General features: G+C 45.1%; 1 protein-coding gene across 2 annotated transcripts in view; it reads left to right on the top strand.

The window, feature by feature from the left end:
* bace1 (beta-secretase 1) overlaps nucleotides 1–24,152 on the top strand; it is a 136,569-nt gene that overhangs the window by 62,457 nt on the left and 49,960 nt on the right. For both annotated transcript variants that reach the window (XM_080214732.1, XM_080214731.1), the window contains exon 3: nucleotides 1,449–1,665. In XM_080214732.1, the coding sequence (XP_080070858.1) occupies nucleotides 1,449–1,665 (217 nt within the window). The remainder of the gene's footprint in view (nucleotides 1–1,448; nucleotides 1,666–24,152) is intronic.

Here is a 24,152-nt window from a genome sequence, read left to right as displayed (position 1 = left end):
CAATGGGCTGCTTTGTCTTGGATGACATTGAGTTTCTTGAGTGTTGTTGGAGTGGCACTCATTCAGGCAATTGAAGACTGTCTCATCACACTCATGACTTGTGACTTGTAGATGATGGATGATTGGGCAGTCAGGAAATGAGTTATTTTCAGGAATTTGTCACAGAATTCCCAGCCTCTGACCTGTGCTAGTAGCCACAGTATTTATATGTCTGGTCCATTTTAGTATCTGGTCAATGGTAACTCCCAGGATGTTAATAGTGGGGGATTAAGCAATAGTATCGCCATTGAATGTTAATGGAGGCTTTGTGGCACAATGGTAGTGCTGGACCAGAAGTTTCAGGTTCAAGTCCAACGCCAGGACTTGTTGGCCACGGAAGGAGCATTCAACATGGTTTAACAGACTAATAATCAGCTCAGAAATCCTTCCACTACTTCCCCAAAGGGGGAAAAGGTACAGTGTAGGTGTGAAGATACACAAGAGGGAGAGATTGAACATCAATGCAAAAGGGTTTCTCTTGCGGGAAATGGCCATGGCTTGGAATTCTAGAAGGGAACATCTATTTCTTAATAGCCTGTCTAATAGTGGCCCACTAACTTGACCATTATTTATTTACTAGTTAATTGCCAGACAAGAAAGAGTAATGGAGAAGGAGAGAGCAGGAGATGGCTGATGTGGAGACAGAGAATACCACAATATTTTGGGAAGGAAAAGGAGGAGGGAAATCTGAAAAGCAAGTTACCCTTCACCTTGAAAATGGCTGAAACTTTTGAATTAGTTTCCTACATACCTCCCAAGTTGAGGGAAAATGGCTTAAAGCTCTGTCAAATCAAGAAATCAAGAGATAGCACAGTGGCTTAGTGGTTAGCACTGCTGCCTCACAGCACCAGGGACCCGGTTCGATTCTGATTCTGGGTGACTGACTGTGTGGAATCTATGTGGATTTCCTCCGGGTACTCCAATTTCCTCCCACAGTCTAAAGATGTGCAGGTTGGGTCGATTGGCAATGGTAAATTGCCCCTTAGTATCTAAGGATGTGTAGGTAAAGTGGATTGGCCATGCTAAATTGCCCTGTAGTGTCCCAAGATGTGTAGTTTAGACGAGTAACTATATGAGGTTACAGGGATAGGGCGGGGAGATGACATAAATAAGATACTCTGTCAGAGAGTTGGTGCAGACTTGATGGACCAAATGGCCTCCTTCTGCATTGTAGGGACATTATGATTCTATGAAATCGAGAGATTTTTGCCTTATTGTGTCTTGTCTAAGAACATTATTTCAGTACCCTTAGGTCCTACCTGCCTTTCATTGGTAGAATCTTCGCAGTATCCCCTGAACATTTATAACATTGGTGTTGCACAAATCAACATTCCAGCTCTGGTCAATTTTTTCCATTGCTTTATGTGTATATATGCTTTTTACAACACACAAAACCCCTTGTATTTCAGCTCCAATACTTACCGAGACCTGAGGAAGAGTGTCTACGTACCGTACACCCAGGGGAAGTGGGAAGGGGAGCTCGGGACAGATATCGTGTGTGTGCCGCATGGTCCAAACGTCTCAGTCAGAGCAAACATTGCTGCCATCACCGAGTCGGATAAATTCTTCATCAATGGCTCCAACTGGGAGGGCATTCTGGGATTGGCGTATGCTGAAATTGCCAGGGTAAGCTTTGTGTTTTCTGCATTTTTATCCAATAAAACTAAAAAAAACGAAAGCTGTTACATTGGATGAGTTCATCCACTTTTCTTATTTTAAGCCATGATTAATAAAGCTGATACAGACAGAATTATCACAAAGAGTGTATACATCCATAGAGATACTTACGGTTGAAATATTTTGGGATTTTTATTTCTTGACTTAGTCATTGTAAGACAACTGTATGGTAGTATAATGGTTACATCATATTATAACTTATATATTATTACATTATATGGCAGTATAGTGGTTATGTTATGGTATATCATGGTTATGCTATGATAGTATTGTGATTATGTTATGTCAACAATGATTGTGTTATGTCAGTATCATGGATAGGTTACAATAGTATAGCGGGCACATTATGTTGGTACCGTGGTTACGTTATTGTTTTGGGAAACTAGCTGGTCAGCATTTATTGCCCATTGCTAGTTGCCCTTGAAGGATAGCTGTGGCTCTGGAGTCATATGTAGGCCAGACTTGAGACATGTAAGATGATGAATGGGATGGATTGGATAGAGGTGGAGAGACTCTTCCCACTCAGAAAGGATAGTAGGACTAGGGGGCACAGCCTCAAGATAAAGGGGGGGCGGTTTAGAACGGAGTTGAGGAGGAACTTCTTCACTCAAAGGGTGGTGAATCTCTGGAATTCTCTGCCCGTTGAGGTGGTGGAGGCTGCCTCGCTAAATATATTTAAGACGCGGGTTGATGGGTTTTTGATAAGCGAGGGGATTAAGGGTTATGGGGAGAGGGCGGGAATGTGGAACTGAGCCACGACAGATCGGCCATGATCTTATTGAATGGCGGGGCAGGCTCGAAGGGCTAGATGGCCTACTCCTGCTCCTATTTCTTATGTTCTTATGATTTCTTTCCCTAAAGGGCATTAGTGAACCAACTGAGTCTGACAATCAACAACGGTTTCATGGTCATCAGTAGATTCCTAATTCCAGATTTTTTTTATGGAATTCAAATTCCATCATCTGCCATGGCGGGATTCGAACCCAGGTCCCCGGAACATTAGCTGAGATTCTGGATTAATAGTCTCGCAATAATACCACTAGGCCATTACCTCCCCCCATGGTTATGTTATGGTAGTATCGTGATTATGTTGTAGCATAGCAGCAATGTTATTGGACAAGTAACAGAAAGAATTTGCAGATATACAGCAACTTTCTTGACCTCAAGACATCCCCAAGTGCTTTACAGCTTTTCAAGTCCTTCTGTAGTCACTGTCATAATGTGAGTAACGCAGCAACCAATTTGAACACAGCAATCTCTGATAGACAACGCTGAAATAAATAACTGGATAATCTGGTTTTGTCTGAGGGATCAATATCCGGCAAGACATGAGAGATAAATTCCCTGCCTCACTTTTAACTAGTGCTATGAGATCTTAAACCAAGGTCCTCGCAGGTGATTTAAAGCACAAGTCTGAAAGATGGATTTTTTAGAAGTATTCATTTAGAGGATGTAGGCGTCTCTGGCTAGCCCAGCATTTATTACCCATTTCTAATTGCCTTTAAGAGGGTGGTGAAAAGCTGCCTACTGGAGTGCTGCAGTCCCTGTGCTGTATTTACACCCACGGTGCTGCTGGAAAGTAAGTTCCAGGATTTTGGGGCAGCACGGTGGCATAGTCATTAGCACCGCTGCCTCACAGTGCCAGGGACCCGGGTTCAATTCCAGTCTCGGGTCACTGTCTGTGTGGAGTTTGCACATTCTCCCCATGGCTGCGTGGGTTTTCTCAGGTGCTCTGGTTTCCTCTCACGGTCCAAAGATGTGTGGGTTAGGTGGATTGGTCATGCTAAATTGCCCTTCAGTGCCAGGGGGATTAGCTAGGGCAAATGCATGGGGTTATGGGAATAGGGCCTGGGTGGGATTGTGCTCGGTGCGAACTCAATGTGCTGAGTGGCCTCCTTCTCCACTCTAGGGATTCTATGATTTTGATCCAGCAACAATGAAGGAATGGCAATACATTTCCAAGCCAAGGTGGGGACTTATTTGAAGGGGAGCTTCCAGGTGGGTGGTGTTCCCAGGTATCTGCTCTCGTCCTTCTAGACAGTGGTGGTCATGGGTTTGCTGTCTAAGGAGCCTTGTGAGTTCCTGCAGAGCATCTTGTGGATGGTACACACGGCTGCCACTGTGTGCCAGTGGTAGAGGAAGTGAATGTTTGTTATTGGGATGCCAATCAAGCAGATTGATTTTGCCTGGATGGTATTGAATTTCTGCATGTCGTTGGAGCCGCACTTATCCAGACAAGTGGAGAGTATTCCATCACACTCCTGACTTGTGCCTTGGACAGGCTGTGGGGAATCAGGAGGTGAGTTACTTGCTGCAGGATTTCTAGTCTCTGATCTGCTCTTAGTCATAGAGGTTTACAGCATGGAAACAGACCCTTTGGCCCAACTTGTCTATGCCGCCATTGGTTTTTAACCCCTAAGCTAAATCCCAATTGCCCACATTTGGCCCATATCCCTCTATACCCATCTTATCCATGTAACTATCTAAATGCTTTTTAAAAGACAAAATTGTATCTGCCTCGACTACTGCCTCTGGCAGCTTGTTCCAGACGCTCATCACCGTCTGTGTGAAAAAATTGCCCTTCTGGACCCTTTTGTATCTCTCCCCTCTCATCTTAAACCTATGCCCTCTAGTTTTAGACTCCTCTTCCTTTGGGAAAAGATATTGACTATCTACGTTATCTATGCCCCTAATTATTTTACAGACCTCTATAAGGTAACCCCTCAGCCTCCTTTGCTGCAGAGAAAGAAGTCCCAGTCTATCCAACCTCTCCTTGTAACTCAAACCATCAAGTCCCGGTAGCATCCTAGTAGATCTTTTCTGCACTCTTTCTAGTTTAATAATACCCTTTCTATAATAGGATAACCAGAATTGCACACAGTATTCCAAGTGTGGTCTTACCAATGTCTTGTACAACTTTAACAAGACGTCCCAACTCCTATATTCAGTGTTCTGACCAATGAAACCAAGCATGCCGAATGCCTTCTTCGCCACTCTGTCCAACTGTGACTCCACTTTCAAGGAGCTATGAACATGTACCCCTAGATCTCATTGTTCTGTAACCCTCCCCAACACCCTAGCATTAACTGAGTAAGTCCTGCCCTGGTTCAATCTATCATAATGTATCACCTCGCATTTGTCTAAATTAAAATGCATCTGCCATTCGTCAGCCCATTGGCTCAATTGATCAAGATCCCATTGCAGTCCAAGGTAACTTTCTTCACTGTCCACTATGCCACCAATCTTGGTGTCATCTGCAAACTTCCTAACTATGCCTCTTATGTTGTCATCCAAAGCATTAATATAAATGACAAATAACAGTGGATCCAGCACTGATCCCTGACGCACACCGCTTGTCACAGGACTCCAGTTTGAAAAACAACCCTCTCAACTACCCTCTGGCTTCTGTCAAGAAGCCACAGTACATCTCGTAGCCACAGTATTTATATGGCTAGTTTAGTTCAGTTTCTGGTCAATGGTAACCCCCCAAGTTGGTGATAGTTGGGGCTTCTGCAATACCATTGAACATCAAGAGGCGAAGGTTAGATTCTCTTTTGTTGGAGATGGTTATTGGCTGACACTGTGTGAAGCAAATATTACTTTTCACTGGTTAGTCCAAGCCTGGATATTGTCCAGCTCCTGTCTTTCATAATATTTTTCACAGTAATCCAGGAAACATGACTTGAAATCTCATCATGCCAGTTCAATAATTTGAAGTTGGTTCTTAAAATTTTGATATTGAAAAGCTGGTATCAGTGGAAGTGATTATTAAACTGTCAGGGTGAAATATGGCTCGAATCCCAATTCTTAACTCTCAAGTGACCTAACAATGCACTTGATTCAAGGAGCAGTGTCAACGCCACCGGCTGCCTGGGGCAACCAGGAACGGGTAGTAAGCTTCTCTATTCATGGGACATCGGCATCTCTGGCTGGCCGACATTTATTGCCCATCCCACAGCAACCACATTGCTGTGGCTCTGGAGTCACATGTCAGCCAGACCAGGTAAGGACAGCAGATTTCCTTCCCTAAAGGACACTGGTGAACCAGGTGGGTTTTTCTGACCTTCGACAATAGTTTCATGCCCAACATTAGATTCTTAATTCCAGATTTTTTTTATTGAATTCAAATTCCATCGTCTGCCCCAGTGGGATTTGAACCCGAGAACATTAGCTGAGTTTCTGGATTAATACTCTAGCGATAATACCACGAGGTCACTACCTCCCCTACCAGCGACGCGCACCTTCTGGGAATGAATGAAAGAAAATTCTGATGCTGGCTACACATAATTTTTCATTTTGGTCTTTCGAGCAACTTCCCATTCCTGCCTCGGGTCCCTGAAGAGCAGCAACTCAATATCCTTAACCAGCTCTGTCCTTGAGTAGAACTGCCTGTTCTGCGTGCAGTCTGGCATCATGCCTAGGGTTTGATGACGCTGCAGTTATTTTTGGACATCAGAGCCATTGTCTGTACGACGGGAGAGAGAGGAAGTGTCGAGTTTAGTGTGCTGAACAGTGATTTCCTCTCGGTGGATACTGGTTACAGAAATTAGGACAGTGCGAGAAAATCTCATACTCTTCTCTATATTAAATTCCAAGCCTATTGGCGCCTATACTCTGACAGGAAGTATTGGGATGTTGTCACAGAAATTAATTATGCAACCAATTCCTGTAAAACATGTTCTTGCCATCAAATGTTTAGGGAATGTGTAAATGGTGTGAAAATGTACAATTAATGTCCCTTATTCATTGCTCTTCATTTTTAGTCTTTATCGAGAGATTGTATGGTACAAAATTGCTTAATGTTTGATTTCTCTAAACATGGATAAGTTTAGTCCTCTGTTACTGGAATGATAGATTGCTGTACTTAATCCTCCGTCCCTGAAAGAACAGTGGCACAGTGGTTAGCACCGCTGCCCCACAGTGCCAAGGACCAGAGTTTGATTCCAGCATTGGGCGAATGTCCATTTAAAGTTTATTTATTAGGGTCACAAGTAGGTTTACGTTAACACTGCCATGAATTACTGTGAAAATCCCCTAGTGCCTATAACTTATCCCCTAGTAACTTGGGGGGTTACCATTGACCACTCCGGTGCCTATTCAGGTACACTGAGGGAGTGTGTCTGTGTCACACGGCCTGTGTGGAATCCTCCGAATGCTCCTGTTTCCTCTCACAGTCTGAAAGACGTGCGGGTTAGGTGCATTGAACGTGCTAAATTCTCCCTCAGTGTACCCAAGCAGGCGCCGGAGTGTGGCGACTTGACGATTTTCACAGTAATTTCTTTGCAGTGTTAATGTAAGCCGACTTGTGACATTAACAAAATAAACCTTAAGAAGTGGCCAATGCTGAGATATGGTCCCAGGGACAGCAGTACGGTGGCACAATGGTAGCAGCACTGCTGCCTCATAGCGCCAGAGACTTGGGTTCGATTCCCAGCTTGGGTCACTGCTTGTTTGGAGTTTGCAAATTCTCTCTATGTGTGCGTGGGTTTCCTCCGGGTGCTCCGGTCTCCTCTCACAGTCCGAAAGACATGCTGATTAGGTGCATTGACCCGAACTGGCACTGAAGTGCAGCGACTAGGGGAATTTCACAGTAACTTCATTGCAGTGTTAATGTAAGCCTATTCTGACTGATAAATAAACTTTACTTACTTGACTTTGGTGCCTTACCCTAACAATCATTCTTCTTATCTGAATAGATGCGCCAATAGATCATATTGGACATCTACCCTGGACGGGTGACCTGCAGTTCAGGTTATGAATAACACCCCTCTCCCTCCCCCACCTCCCCCCAACCCCAACCCAGCCTATTTGTCCACGTCCATAGAGTGGGATTTTCCGTGTTTTGTGGAAGTGGAGGCAGCCCGCTATTTACCAGCGGAAGGATTTTCTGGGTTTCCTGCTGAATGTATGTCCCACTGCCATGAAATCCTTGGCAGGGGTGTGCCATCGGCAGGACTGGAAGATCCCGCCAGCGTGAACGGCTGGAAAGTTCTGGCCTCAGGTAGCAACAGGTTGTAGAAGGCCACGCACTTGAAAGAAAGAACCGGTATTTATTCGGTGTCTTAGTCATCCTCATGACACCCCTAAGGACATCGCAGCCAATGTATTACTTCAGAATAACAAGCCGTATATGTCTGTGGCGCCTTTTGTGACATTTCAAATTGCCTGATAGCCAATGACATATTTTGAAGTGAAGTCACTGTTATAACGTAGGAAACACCAATCTGCGCACGGTAAACTCCCACAAACAGCAATGGAAAAATGACCAGATGTTGGGGACGATTTTCAGCCCATGTTCTCCCGGAGAGAGAGAATGATGATGTTGGCTGAAAATCCGGAGAGAGCCAGGAAACACGAGGAGAGATGGTGCTTGTGATTTTCCCCGTCCCTCGCTCGTAACATTATGAGGTTCACGCCCACAAAGAGTGAAAACCTCATTTCAATGTATTTGAATAAATTTTAATTTAATTATCAGGTCTCTCCACCATATCTTCCCCCCTTCTCCATATTTTCAAAGCTCACCGATGTGTTGACGCATTGACGTGGTTTAAAACATGTGATCATGTCAAGGGGCTTCCCCCCGGGGGTGCAAAGGTGAGCCCCCTAGGGAGAGCCCAGGCACTGTCCTTTACAAATGGCGCCCCAATCTCTGTGCTGCTGACTTTGCCAGCAACTTTAGACTCTGCCCCTCCAAATGACGGTGTGAAACGTCAACTTTTTTTTGACAAAGTGTCATAAGATCTAGAGAGGAAGCCTGCCTGTTTCTCTAGAAAGATCCAGACTCAGTCAGATCCTTACACTGCCATCAGTAAGATTCTGCCCAATGCCTTTGGGGCGGCACTGCTGCCTCCCCATATTCTCCCTGTGTCTGCGTGGGTTTGCCCCGGGTACTCTGGTTTCCTCCCACAGTGCAAAGATGTGCAGGTTGGGTGCATTGACCTGAACAGGTGCTGGAATGTGGCAACTAGGGGAATTTCACAGTCACTTCATTGCAGCGTTAATGTAAGCCTTATTTATGGCTGATAAAAATCTTTAATAATGTTGAATGAAGGATAAATATTGGCCAGGTCAAAAGGGAACAACTGGCCCGCTCTTTAAAATAAGCCTTTGATATCCACTCACGATCGAAAGAGAGAGACTAACTGAAAGAAAACAGCACCACCAACATTGCTGTGCTCTCTCAGTGCTGCTTTGGAGCATCAGCCTGAGTTTTTGTGTAGGAGCGGGATTGAACCCACAATTCAGACACAGAGCGCTATTAACCAAACCCAGACTGGCGCACAATGATGTTTAATCGCTATTGTTATGTAGGAAAGCACAGCAGACAACTTGTGTCCAACATAGTCACACAATGAGGCAAATAGCCAGTTAATCTGTTCCTGGTGATGTTGGCCAAGGAATAAGTGAGAAACAGGACACTGCCATGGAATATACCGCAACCATCTCATTAGACACACATCCTCTCAGTCTCATCTGAAAGACCGCACCCACAACAGTGCAGCACTCCAGCAGTACTGCAGTGTCAGCCTTTGATTTTTCTGCTCAAATCCCCAGAATGGAACGTGAACCCACAACCTTCAGACTCAGGTCAGAACACACTACCCACTGATTCTATCCTCATACTACACCGCCTACAATCAACAGCAGGAATCCTGGCTGATTCTGTTGACAGATCTGTATTCACTCTGTTCTCTCTCCACAGATGCTGCTGAGGGTGGCATGGTGGCACAGTGGTTAGCACTGCTGCCTCTCGGCACCAGGGATTCTGGTTCGACTCCCAGCTTGGGTTACTGTCTGTGTGGAATTTGCACATTCTCCCTGTGTCTCCATGGGTTTTCTCCAGGTGCTCTGGTTCCCTCCCACAGTCCAAAAGATGCGCTGGTTCGGTGTATTGGCCATGCAAAATTCTCCCTCAGTGTACCCAAACAGGCGTCGGAGTGTGGCGACTAGGGGATTTTTACAGTAACTTCATTGCAATGTTAATGTAAGCCTACTTGTGACTCTCATAAATAAGCAAGACCTGTTAAACATTTCAAACATTTTCTGTCCGTGTTTCAGGTTTTCTCTTGTATTAGCTTGATAGAGTGGGATATCAAGGGCCCTGTCTGTGTATTTAATGACATGATTAATTTTTAATTTGGCAGAGATAAATCAGTTGGCATTTATATCCTGAGGAACTCAGAGCCCTTTGTCTTTTTTTAAAAAGGATTCTTAAAATAAACATAGACTAAATGTTTCCCCTTGTGGGGCAATCTCGAACAAGAGAACACAGTATAGGTTGAGAGGCGGTAGATTTAAAATTGAGATTTGATTTTGATTTGATTTATTATTGTCACATATATTAACATACAGTGAAAAGTTATTATTTCTTGCGCGCTATACAGACAAAACATACCGATCATAGAGAAGGGAAGGAGAGAGAGTGCAGAATATAGTGTTACAGCCATAGCTAGGCTGTAGCGAAAGATCAGCTTAATACAAGGTAAGTCTATTCAAAAGTCTGACGGCAGCAGGGAAGAAGCTGTTCTTGAGTCGATTGATACGTGATCCCAGATTTTTGTATCTTTTTCCTGAAGGAAGAAGGCGGAAGAGAGAATGTCTGGGGTGTGTGGGGCCTTTAATTATGCTGGCTCTTTGCCAAGGCAGCGGGAAGTGTGGACAGAGTCAATGGATGGAAGGCTGGTTTGCGTGATGGATTGGGCGATGAGGAAGAACTTCTTGCAGAGATGAATTTCATAAAATCATAGGATTATATAATCACTACAGTGCAGAAGGAGGCCATTCAGACCATCGAACCTGCACTAACAACAATCCCACACAGGCCCTATCCCTGTAATCCCACATTTACCCTGCTTATCCCCAGTACTATGGGGCAATTTAACTTGGCCAATTAACCAACTCGCACATCTTTGGAGTGTGGGAGGAAATCGGAGAACCCGCATCCGGACATGGGGAAAATGTGCCAATTCCACATAGGCAGTGACCCTACACCAGAATCGAACCCGGGCCCCTGGCGCTGTGAGGCAGCAGTGCCATTGTCTCACCCCAAAATTCAGAGATTTATGGAACTTGCTGCCCCAGAGCATGGTGGAGCCTGACTCGTTGATTGGTTTCAAGAAGGAGATAAATATTTCTTATAAAGAAAGGGAATAAAGGGATATTGGTAACAGGTAAAGAGGTGGATTTGAGAAAAGAGAGAGATCAGCAATGATCTGATTGAATGACCGAGCAGGCTCGAAGGGATGAATTTGCCTACTTCTGCTCCTAATTGCTATGTTCCTATGGCTATTCCTGCTGTATACTTTTCCAAATACCTGACTGCTGTGAGCATAAGGCACCCCCTACTTGGTAAAGTGCCTCCAGTTTGCCCTGGGGTTCCAGTACTCTGCTGCAGAACATGGATGTGGTTTTCTGCAGGTTTTTCTCCCGATAACCCAGAGCAACAGAGCGAGCGGCTGCAACAACTTCCTTCGTGTCTTGGTTTGCTGAGATATAGGGGATTCTGGCTGAGGAATAGCCTTGTTCCTCCTCTGCCGTGTTGCTGGAATTACTGGATCAGCTTCCCATGAGTGTTCTCCATACTGAACTGGCAATCTTGTACAGCGGTTCGCACACTGATTTCAGCTAATGCAGCCTTAGGGGAAGTTACAATGCAAAGCACTTAGTTGAAAGGCTGCGTATGATATGGTGGAAAAAGAGAGATGATTCTTCCCTTATGTGTTTCTACTTATCACATAGAATCACAGAATCCCTACAGTGCAGAAAAGGCCATTCGGCCCATTGAGCTTGAACTGACGACAATCCCACCCAGGCCTTATCCCCATAAACCCATGCATTTATCCTAACTCGTCCCCCTGATGCTAAGGAGCAATTTACCTAACTCACACATCTTTGGACTGTGGGAGGAAACCGGAGCACCCGAACGAAACCCATGCAGACATGGGAAGAATATGCAAACTCCACACAGATAGTGATCCAAGCTGGGAATCGAACCCGGGTCCCTATGAGGCAGCAGAGCTAATCACTGTGCCCTGTTAATGCCCCTGATGCTCAGGGGCAAATTTACCATAGCCAATCAACCGAACCCACACATCTTTGGACGCTAAGAGAGAATCTATCATGGCCAATGCACCTAATCTGCACATCTTTGGAGCGGGGGAAGAAACTGGAGCACCCGGAGGAAGCCCATGCAGACGCTGAGAGAACGTGCAAACACCACATAGACAGTGAACAGAGGTCGGAATTGAACCCGGGCCCCCGGAGCTGTGAGGTAGCAGTGCTAAGCACTGTGCCACCCTGCTGCCACCGGGGACCTTTCACATGTTGGCTATTGCTGGAATATTACATGGAAGGAATGCTCCCTGTGTATGATCCCTAATACCCGCCTGATGTGGAACTGTGTACTGCAACAGGATGCAGCCTTTATTTTCCCAAATGATCCCTCTGTTTGTGTGACTGATCATTTATGGGCTGTTTTATGCGGTGAATAAGACCTGGTGAACCCAGTTCACTCGGGATCCTCATACTATAAGGCCACATTTAGATTAGTGGAGGCTTCACATTGAAACCAAATCCCTTATACAAAAAAAAGGAATGAATTGGAGTCAAGTTGATATTGTTAGGGACCAGAGCAAAAACTTCAAGGTATGTTATGAAGTTAGCCTCAACCCTAACGTTTTTTGATATTGATGTTATGGCGAGCAGAAGGTGTTTAGCTCCAGGTATGATTCTATTGAGCCACTCGGAAGCTTTTATTAAAACAAACTTTATTTAAGAACGCAATTAGAATATAACAAAAAGAATTAGCATAGCTTTTATCAATTAAAGGACTTAAATATCACAAAGTATAATTCTTTAAGCTATCTAACTCTATAGTTTGAACTTAAGCAATATCTCCACAGATGTTCATCCTTCTCCAGATTAGTTGGCACAGAAACAGATATACTGACGTGGGTGCTAGGTTTCCAACCTTTAACACTTCTGGACAGACACAGAAAGACACCTGCATTCTGACTCCCATGCAGAAGTTTCCAGAGAAGAATATATCCTCAAACAGCAGAACTTAAGAGAAAGAAGCCTAATTCCTGGCAGATCCCTGTTTCCAGACATCAGGGAGTCACAGAGCTATTTCTGCTCTTTACAGATCCCAAATAACAACTGAGCTTGTTTTCTTTCTTAGATCTTAGTCCTGCTAGGTCACATGACTTTTTCCATCAAAACCTAATCAAGCCCCACTCTGGGAAAACCCAAGGGAAAACGTTAAAATAACAATCCTGCATTAGTCCAGATCAAAAGAAATATTTTAACAATTAAGATTAGTTGTGCTGCTGTAGTAACGACAGGGTCTGCTGTGTATGTACAAAATGGCACTGATATACAGAACTGTTAAAATAAATCCTGTTCAAGAAACATGACCTTGCCGGAGGAGGTAGTGGAAGCAGATATGATAGTGATTGCATGTTGACAAATACATGAAAAGAATGGGAATAGAGGGATATGGTCCCCGGATGGGTTGGGGGTTTTAGTTCAATTGGGCAGCATTGTCAGTGCAGGCTTGGGGGGCCTGACGGCCTGTTCCTGTGCTGTAATTTTTTTTGTTCTTTGACCCAAATACATAACTTATAGGCATCGTATCTTCACAATATTAAACCTTGATCATGTGGCATTTTACCCCATACTTTCCAATTTAGTATTATCTTAACATTAATGTGAAAAGAACAGCAAATAAAAGAACTTGCATTTATCTAGCATCTTTGATGTAGCAAAACATCCCAAACTGCTTTACTGCCACGATTATCAAATACATTTTGATACTAAGCCATGTAAGAAGATAGTAGGACAGGTGACCAAAAGCTTAGTCAACGAGATTTTTTAATGAGTATCATCAAGGAGAAGAGGCTGACTGGTTTAGGGAGGGAATTCTAGAGTTTCAGGCCCAGACAGCTGAGTGCACGGCCACCAATTGTGATTTAAATTGGGGAGGGACAAAGTTAGAAGAACACAAAGAATTCAGAGGGTATTAGGGCTGTAGGTGGTTACAGAGACAGGGAGGCAGCAAGGACATGGAAGAGTTTGAAAACAAGGATAAGAGTTTTTAAGCTGAAGCTTTGCCAGATTGGAGGCTGATATGTAGAGGGCTGATGGGTATACAAGAACTTAAGAAATAGGAGCAAGAGTAGGCCATCTGGCCCCTCGAGCCTGCTCCACCATTCAATAAGAACATGGCTGATCTGTTCGTGGACTCAGCTCCACTTATCCGCCCGTTCACCCTTAAATCCTTTCCTGTTCAAAAATCTTTCTATCCTTGCCTTAAGAACATTCAAAGAGGTACATAAGAACATAAGAACATAAGAAATAGGAGCAGGAGTAGGCCATCTAGCCCTTCGAGCCTGCCCCGCCATTCAATAAGATCATGGCTGATCTGTTGTGGCTCAGTTCCACTTTCCCGCCCTCTCCCCATAACCCTTAATCCCCTCTCTTATCAAGAACCCATCAACCCGCTTCTTAAAAATATTTAGCGAGGCAGCCTCCACCACTTCAACGGGCAGAGAATTCCAGAGATTCACCACCCTTTGAGTGAAGAAGTTCCTCCTCAACTCCGTTCTAAACCGCCTCCCCTTTATCTTGAGGCTATGCCCCCTAGTCCTACTGTCTTTTTTGAGCGGGAAGAGTCTCTCCACCTCTATCCTATCCATCCCATTCATCATCTTATACGTCTCAATGAGATCTCCCCTCATTCTTCTAAACTCTAACGAGTACAAGCCCAGTTTATTCAGCCTCTCCTCATAGCTCAATCCCCTCAACTCCGGTATCAGCCTAGTAAACCTCCTCTGCACTCAACTGCTGCACTGGACGGAGGAATTCCACAGATTCACAACCCTTTAGGTGAAGAAGTTCCTCCTCAACTCAGTCCACTTTAGGACAGTGAAGGGCAACCTCGGCTAGTGAGTGATCTTCCTTCATCTCAGGGTGGAATTGAAATTGAGCTTGTTCAATTTCAATCGCCCATGAATAAGATTAAATATATTTCATACAAACTGAATATTTCAGAACGGGTTAGAGAAAATGGCTATTTATAAAGTGATAGAACTACCAACTTAAAATGGTAAAAAAAAAATTGATACTTTGGACTCAGAGGGAGCACACGGCTCTCACACTCAATGTTGTGAGCAATCAGCACGCCTCACTTCACTTGCCCTTGCTTTACGTGTGTATCATTTCAGCCACACTGGTAGGTTAAAAAACGACATAGATGGAAATCAGCGGAATGTGGTAACGCTGGCATGGGCAACGGTCAACAAAATGTCTCGTGGGGCCTCACTCAGAACCCAGATAACCCAGGTCACAAGTTGCCCACCGCTGCTAGAGTATTGAATGCTGATCACAAACTGTGTTAATTTAATCCAGAATAGATTTGGTTTTGTTCCATGTAATATTGTCACATGTATTAACATACAGCAAAAAGTATTGTTACTGATGTGCTTTGCAGACAAAACATACCGTTCATAGAGAAGTAAAGGAGAGAGTGCAGAATGTAGTGTTACAGTCATAGCTAAGGTGTAGAGAAAGATCAACTTAATGCAAGGTAAGTCCATTCAAAAGTCTGATGGCAGCAGGGAACAACCATTCTTGAGTTGGTTGGTTCGTGACCTCAGATTTTGTATCTTTTTCCTGGTGGAAGACAGAATGTCCGGGTTTCATGGGGACTTTAATAATGCTGGCTGCTTTGCCGAGGCAGCGGGAAGTGTAGACAGAGTCATTGGATGGGAGACTTGTTTGCGTGATGGATTGGGCTACATTCATGACCTTTTGTAGTTCCTTGCGGTCTTGGGCAGAGCAGGAGCCCATACCAAGCTGTGATACAACCAGGACAGAGACAATCTGACCCAGGATAGAGAGAAAATCGAGACTGTAATCAACCTCCACTTAAAGGAGAAAGTGCATGCATTGAATTACATCTTACATTATTTGAATTTTTCACATCTTTGCACATATTGACGCCCCATTCATTTATTGTTTGTACGTATTTTTTGATATGTAAACTATCACTGCTCTTGCATCAGCATGGCCACAAATCTTTGGTACGGAATCCACACCGTGACATCAGGATTTGGGAACGCTGTCCCCTTGAAGCATTAATCAGGTCAGTGATGTCACCAAGCGGGGATTAAACTCAAAACATCTCCATCTCGGCTGCTTTTAATCACGATTCTTCAAGGGACATTTCAAAAACCATTTGTGTTTACACAGCGCCTTTGATGGAGAAAAATGCCCCAAGACATTTCACAGGAATGCACTCAAATGAAAGGAGTCGACCCTGAGTCAAAGAAGGAAACGTTATAGCAGGTCACCAAAAGCTTGTTTGAAGCGGTTCTAACAGGCGCCTTGAAGGAGAATAAAGAAGCAGAAAGATTTAGGGAGGGAATTTCCAAACCTTGAGCCTGGATAACTGGCTCGGTGACAGAGTGAAGGAAGTTGGAATGCATATAATCGGAGGAGTTCAGAGTTTCCAAAGGAAGTTACAGAGGTTAGAGGTTTACAACATGGAAACAGGCCCTTTGACCCAACTTTTTCAAGTGGCCCTTTTTTTAAACCCCTAAGCTAACGTCAATTGCCCACATTTAGCCCATATCCCTCTATAGCCATCGTACCCATGTAAATAGAGTCATAGAAGTTTTCAGCATGGAAACAGGCCCTTCGGCCCATTATGTCAGTTATGTAGGAAGGAGAATGGCCAAAGAAGGATTTGAGCCTAGGGATGAGAATTCTAAATTGAAAGTGTTCGGGGATTGGGAGCAAATGATGATCAGTGACCAGTGCAGAGTAATGGGTAAACGAGGACCTTTTCTTTATATCTATTCTCATGGGATATGTCATCAGTGGCTGGGCCAGCATTGATTGCCCATCCCTGGTTGCCCTGGGGAAGTTGGTGATGAGCCACCACCTTGAACTACTGCAATCCATGTGGAGTAGGGACTTCCACCATGTTGGGAGGGAGGGAGCTCCAGGATTTTGAACCAGTGACAATGAAGGAACAACGCTATATATTTCCAAGTCCAGATGGTGTGTGGCTTGGAAAAAAATCTGATGAACCTGTATGTGTTTGGGGCAGAAACACACTCTGTCTTTCTCTTGGCACCATGAAGCACCAAGAGTGTCAGTGCTGTAGAGCTTAATTGAAGGGATCGCAGCTGTCACAAACTGCAGATAGAAAATCCTACCCAGAACAGAGTACCACCTTACACCACCAAACATTCAGGGTCCCTCTCATTAGCAATCTGGAGACAGGAGATCCGATCAGTTGTATGGACAGTAACTGAGAAGAATCCAGGTCCACCTTATTGACGTGTGTCAGCAAATGCTGGCACGAGGAACTCCATGTGAATTTGATGGGTGAATCCCAAAGGCTGGAAGACAATGTGCTAAACAACTGCCAGTAAGTTGGTGCAGACTCAGTGGGCCAAATGGCCTCTTCTGCACTGTAGGGATTCTATGATCTTCCAAGGTCATCGCAGACATTGGGACATTGCAGTCACCAGGCTGCCTCTGCCTGTGCTACAGGTGTTGGGGCTGCACTCAGGCACAGTAGTCGGGTTAGAAAGAAAATCATAGAAACACTACAGTGCATAAGGAGACCATTCAGCCCATCGAGTCTGCGTCGAAGGCAATCCCCACCCAGGCTCTATTCCGTAACTCCACATATTTACCCTGCTAATTCCTCTAACCTGTGCATCCCAGGATGCTAAGGGGCAATTTAGCATGGCCAAATCACCTAACCCACACATCTTTGGACTGTGGGAGGAAACTGGAGCACCCAGAGGAAACCCATGCAGACACGGGGAGAATGTGCAAACACCTGACAGATAGTGACCCAAGCTGGGAATTGAACCCGGGATCCTGGAACTGTGAGGCATCAGTGCTAACCACTGTGCCGCTATGCCAGGCAATTCCCATTAGGAAAATTAAGAAATTTTGGAATCTCTTTAGGGCCCTATCAGTGTAAAAATGCTGCACTTTTATAAATTAATTTGATTTGAATGGTTTGGTCAACTAAAGCTGGTGCGATTATGCACATTGAAATCCTCTTATGTTGAGGTTTATCCAATCTCCCACTCGGTGACAGTCTCCCTCTGTGAAATTCATGTTCATGCATGACATGCAGAGTGAAGATAGTCCCCCCCAACCTTGTGTGATGTCTGGGAGATGTGTTAAAATCTTCATTAGAAGTGTGTGATGTATGTATTCTAACCCTCCTTCCCCAGTTGTGTGGGGGCAGCTCATGATTGATCAGCGGCATTTGTGTGTCATAGAATCATCAAATCCCTACAGTGCAGAAAAGGCCATTCAGTCCATTGAGTCTGCACCAACTCTCTGACAGAGTATCTTACCCAGGCCCTCTCTCCCACCCTATCCCATAATCCCACACATTTATTATGGCTAATCCATCTGACCTACGCATTCTGGGAAACTAAGGGACAATTTAGCATGGCCAATCCACCCAACCTGCACATCTTTGGACTGTGGGAGGAAACTGGAGCACCAGAAGGAAGCCCACATAGACATGGGGAGAATATCCAACCTCACCTCAGTGGTACTGGAAATGGGCAAGACATGGACTGGAGGAGGAGGTCCATAACCAAGTCCTCATCTCACTCACCACTGGAGTTTCTTAATTATGTGACAGTGACTGCTCTACTTCTCACATCACTCTCTTTGTTGAGGACCCCAACTGTTCACATTATATATTAATGATTTGGAAGAGGGAACTGAATGTATTTTCTTCACATTTGCAGATGATACAAAGTTGGGTGGAAGGGTGAGCTGTGAGGAGGATGCAGAGATGCTTCAGTGTGATTTGGACAGGCTGAGTGTGTGGGCATATGTGTGGCAGATGCAGTATAATGTGGATAAATGTGAGGTTATCCACTTTGGTAGCAATAATAGGAAGACAGATTATTACTTGAATGGGTGTGAATTGAGAGAGGTGGATACTCAGCGAGATCTAGGAGTTCTTGTGCATCAGTCACTGAAATTTAGCGCACAGATACAGCAGATAGTAAAGAAGGCAAATTGAATGTTGGCCTGCATAGTGAAAGGATTTGAATATAGGGATAGGGATGTTTTGCTGCAATTGTATAGGGCACAGGTGAGGCCACACCTGGAGTATTGTGCGCAGTTTTGGGGTTCTTATCTGAGGAAGGATGTTCTTGCTATAGAAAGAATGCAGTGAAGGTTTACCAGGCTGATTCCTGGCATGGCAAGTCTGTCATATGTGGAGAGACTAAGTCGGTTAGGATTATATTCACTGGATTTCAGAAGGGTAAGAGGGGATCTCATAGAAACTTATGAAATTCTAACATGGTTAGAGAGGGCAGATTCAGAAAGAATGTTCCCAATGGTGGGGGAGTCCAGAACTAGGGGTTATAGTTTGAGGATAAGGGGTAAACCTTTTAGAACTAAGGGGAGGAGAAATTTCTTCACCCAGAGGGTGGTAAATGTATGGAATTCACTACCACAGAATGTAGCTGAGGCCAAAACGTTGTCTGATTTCAAGAAATTAGATATAGCTCTTGGGGCTAAAGGGATCGAGGGATATGGGGGGAAGGAGGGGATCAGGATTTTGAATTTGATGATCATAATGAATGGCAGAGCAAGCTTGAAGGGCCGAATGGCCTACTCCTGCTTCTAGTTTCTATATTTCTATAAGTGCATTCCCACTTCCCAGAGTGAGCACATACAGAAGGCATTGCACTTATAGAAACATAGAAACTAGAAGCAGGAGTTCATGGCCTGGTAGTCATGAGGTGTTAGTGTGAATGCTGGAACAGTTCCCCAATCATTTGGTTGGAAATCTCTTGAGAGGAAAGAGTCATGAAGGCTGTGGCCATATCCTCATGCTTTCAATGTACTCCTCCTGGCACCTGGCAGTGATGACTGTATCACGGGCACAATGTCCACGTCTTGCTTTGTCAATGATGTCATCACCCTCTTGTGGTTCCTGGGCCTCCTGATCTTCATCCTCTGAAAAGCTCTCATCCTGCTCCATTTCAACAATCGCTTCTTTGCAATGCCAGGCTGTGAAGGGCTCGAAAACACACCAACGATGAATGAGACCCTATCAGGAATATACTGTAGTGTGCCACCTGACCAGTCTAAACGTCTGAAGTGCATCTTCAGAATCCCAATGGTTTGCTCTATGAGGGTGGGTAAGGAGCTGTGAGCTGCATGGTGCCTCTCCATGGAGCAACTCTGAGAGCAACACACCAGCCAGTGTTTCCATGGGCAGCCTTTATCCCCAAGCAGCCATCCCCACAGATATTCAGGCCCTTCAAAACCCTCAGGTACCTGAATCATGGTAAGTCCCAAAGTACCTGGTACAACCACGCACTGTGTGCTTGCAATGATCACACATGGGATGGCAGCCTTTGCAGTTTATAAACACTGGGGGCTGCTGCCACGGAGTCTCTGAATCTACCTGCTGGAAAGCCTGAGCTGGCTGTGAAACCAGTGATCCTTGCACCTGACTCTCTTCATCCAGGTGAAACCTCACATAATAATGTGCTTTGCTCAACAAGCGACCTCCTTAATAGATCTGTGTGTTGCGGACTGAGAGGTCCTCATTGGCTCCCTGGAACACCGCACAGATAAAGAAATTAAGCATGCCAGTCACCTTTAAATGCCAGAGGTAGGCAATACTCTCTAACTCCATGGGACAGCAGGTGTTCATGAAGAATGTGATCTACCACAGCTCAGGATAAATGTAGACATGCCAGCATTCTCTGACTCATCTGTAAATAGGAGAGCCTTCTTCAAGATATTCTTACTCTTGGCAAATCACCCCCATCATTGGGATTCTCTACCTCAGAGGGCCATGGAAACTCAGTGAGAATGTTTAAAGAAGAGGTCAGATTTCTAAATGCCAGTGACATAGTGGGATGTGGGGATAATATGGGGAAAAGGGCACTGCAGTGGATGAGTAGCCATGATTATACTGAATGGCTCGATGGGCTGAATGGCCTACTGCTGCCATAATAAGTTCCTATTTGGTCATGGTGGCACAGCAGTTAGCATTGCTGCCTCACAGCACCGGGGACCCGGGTTCAATTCAAGCCTTCGATTTTTATTTGGTGGCACGGTGGTTAGCACTGCTGCCTCGCACTGCCAGAGACCTGTTTAGATTCCTGATTTGGGTCACTGCCTGTGCAGAGTCTGCATGCTCTCCCTGTGTCTGTGTGAGTTTCTTCCAGGTACTCTGGTTTGCTCCTACAAGTCCAGAGATGTGTGGGTTAAATGGATTGGCCATGCTAAATTGTCCCTTAGTATCAGGGAGACTTGCTTGGGTAAATGCATGGGGTTACGGGGAAAGGGCCTGGGTGGGATTGTGGTCAGTGTGGACTTGATGGGCCAAATGGCCTCATTTGTAAGATTCTATGATCCTATGATATCTAAGGTGTCTCAGTGCTGCATCAGGAATGCTAGTTCTGGAGAGCACTGATTGACCTCCATTAATGCCACACCATTTATGCTGCATCTGTGCCTCCTAACTCATTGCTGGCGTTCTCAAATTCCACATTGCTATGTGTTAATGCTGATTGCTGAGAATATGATGTTAAGCCATTCTGAGTGTCCTTGTTACAGTGCTGTGAATGGTTTTGACTTTGAGTGATTTCCTTCATAAGAGATCTTCCTTCTTTCTCTGTTATAAGATTCCAGTTCACTCTTGCAGCACCAACAGGTTAGAGGGTGCCCCCAGAAAGGGCCTCTTACACCAGCAGTGCGCTGCTCCCACACTGCTTCAGAACACCCCCGACTCGCTTCGATTCTGTCCTAATTTCTATTTATAAATGTGCCAAAAGAGCAAGATGGCGGTTCTGCAATGCTATTTCAAAACAAGCTTTGACATTCCCCCTCTATCCGTATCCCGGATACTTATCTGGGACCCCACAATGTGAAAGTGGGGCTTCCTCCTGAAGTTCTTCAGCCTCCGCCTCCACCACCGCAACACCCCCCCCCTCCAGTTATACAGGATCCCATAATTGTTGCGGTGGACAATTCCTACCTTCCTTCCTGAGCTCATCATTCCTGAAGTGTTCATGTTCCATGTGGACCTGTATCCTTCCCTCTGGAGGCTGGGTGCACTGGGGTCACCTCCCGGAAAGCACCTCCCCACCCCTCTATTATATGTCCCCCGAATGCAGGAATGCCGATGCCTCCCATATCCATCACCGTGCAATTTGCAGCCCAGTAAAGAGACAGACAAGCCCATGGATAGCGACTGCAAGACAGCCCTGCACAAACAAGCTGTGCATTATTCCTACCGAGCGCACCGTCTTTGCACCTTGCTGGAGTAGGAGTGTACCCTGCTCCCAGTGATTACCTGTGCAGCGTGCACCCCACACCCCATCACTGTGTCCATTCTCCAACTGCTGACTGTGCGGGCCACACTGTGGGGAGGTCATGGCCTAGTGGTATTATTGCTGGACAATTAATCCAGAAACGCAGCCAATGTTCTGGGGATCTGGATTCAAATCCCAGCATGACAGATGGTGGAATTTTAATTATGAAAAGAATATCTGGGATTAAAAGTCTACTACACTATAAGATTTATTGTCTATATATACCATATGTCTTATGGTCTAAGAGCAGAATTAGGCCACTCGGCCCATCAAGTCTGCTCTGTCATTCAATCATGGCTGATATTTTTCTCATCCCCATTATCCTGCCTTTTCGCCATAACCCCGAGCCCCTTATTAATCAAGGACCTATCTATCTCTGCCTTAAAGACGACCATTAAACCATTGTCGGTTGTCCAAAAAATCCATCTGGTTCACTAATGTCCTTCAGGGAAGGAAATCTGCCACCCTTACTTGATCTGGCCTACATGTGACTCCAGGGCCACAGCAATGTAGTTGACTCTCAACTGGTCTCTGAACAAGGGCAATAGGGATAGGCAATAAATGCTGGCCCAGCCAGTGACACCCATGTCCCACGAACAAATAAAAAAAAGTCCCAAGACTGACTCAACCCTGCCTCCTGATTGTATGCTCCAGATCAGTGACTTTGTTCTTTTACTGAACAGTGTTCAGTTCTGATCCTATTGCCCTCAGAAGCGAGGACTGCACTTTCTCCATAACAACACCTCCTCCCCAAACTTTACCAGTTTGCATGTGACCCATTACCCTTCTGGAACACTGACACTGCTACCCCTCCCCCACCCCTTCCCTGTGTGCATCTCCTCCCGTTCATACGTGTGGTATCCATATCACCTCTTCCTTTGTCAGTTATGCTTGCTGAGATCCAGCTTTCCACCCCTCGGTTTACCCGCCGTCTCCCATCATACCCCGTCCTTTTTGCACCTCCTTGCAAATCCTTCCTGCCCCTCGGCCTTCCACCCTGTCCCCCTTCTCTGCCCAACCCTATACAAAGCCTTCCTTCGTTACTGCCCTCCATATGCTCACCAGAAGATAAGGGAACAAAATCAGGCCATTTGGCCCAACAGATTTACTCTGTCATTCAATCATGGCTGATAAGTTTCTCAACCCCATTCTCCCACCTTTTCCCTATAGCCTTTATCCCCTTACCAATCAAGAACCTATCTATCTCTGTCTTAAATATACTCCACTTGTGTTCTGCTGCATAGTAACAGTGTGAAATAGTTAGCTTCATCTGCTGCTCAGATTGTTGAGACACCTTACCCTTCGAGGGTAATCGATGGTAGAATGGGCACTTTTGGGGTCCAAAAGTGGAGGTCTTCAGCCCATTTATGAGTTGGTGCAATAAACGGTGAGCAATGGTCTGATCAGGGTAGTCATTATCTCACAGGGTGGCTTTGATGTGCCCAATTGCAGGACCAAACCTGCAAGGTGAGCAAATGGCTCCGGGCGTGTTTAAGACATTGGCTATAAGGCCAATCCTACAACAGGTGGAACTGTAGGAATCCCAACGCGTCTATTGACCGGTGACGGTAGGCTTGTGGCAGGCAGTACCATTAATAGATTTCTCAACTAGCTCCGTTGCAAAGATCGATTAGAGCACAGGATGGAGCCCATTGAGTTGCGTAAGGAAGTTCTTACACGCTGCTGCAGATTCAAATGCAGCAAACATATCATCAGCATAAGAGGAATATGCAAGGGACAGGAGATTAGGAGTTGTTGCATTGAAGATGCATTGATCATGGAAACTGGCAAAGATGATTGTGAGGGCTGGGTCTAGAGTTGGCAACAACATTGATTTGGGCACAGAAGCCGCACTTTTCATACACAAGGCTCTGTCTATTGCAGACAGAAGGGACTGGTCTACACATCACATCTTTTCAGACTATTCCAAAGCTTGGGGGACAGACATTTCCTGGTTCATTCCTCATGATAGTACCTTGACCAATCAGTGTTTACCTGCCTGCTTTGGGTGTGAAACACATACTTGGCATTAGCAGTTAA

This window comes from Carcharhinus amblyrhynchos, chromosome 29 (assembly GCF_965287045.1).
Source record: "Carcharhinus amblyrhynchos chromosome 29, sCarAmb.v2.hapA, whole genome shotgun sequence".
Classification (NCBI taxonomy): Eukaryota; Metazoa; Chordata; class Chondrichthyes; order Carcharhiniformes; family Carcharhinidae; genus Carcharhinus; species Carcharhinus amblyrhynchos.
Note: the sequence above shows the minus strand (reverse complement) of the source record. Positions and strands in the feature narration are given on the sequence as shown.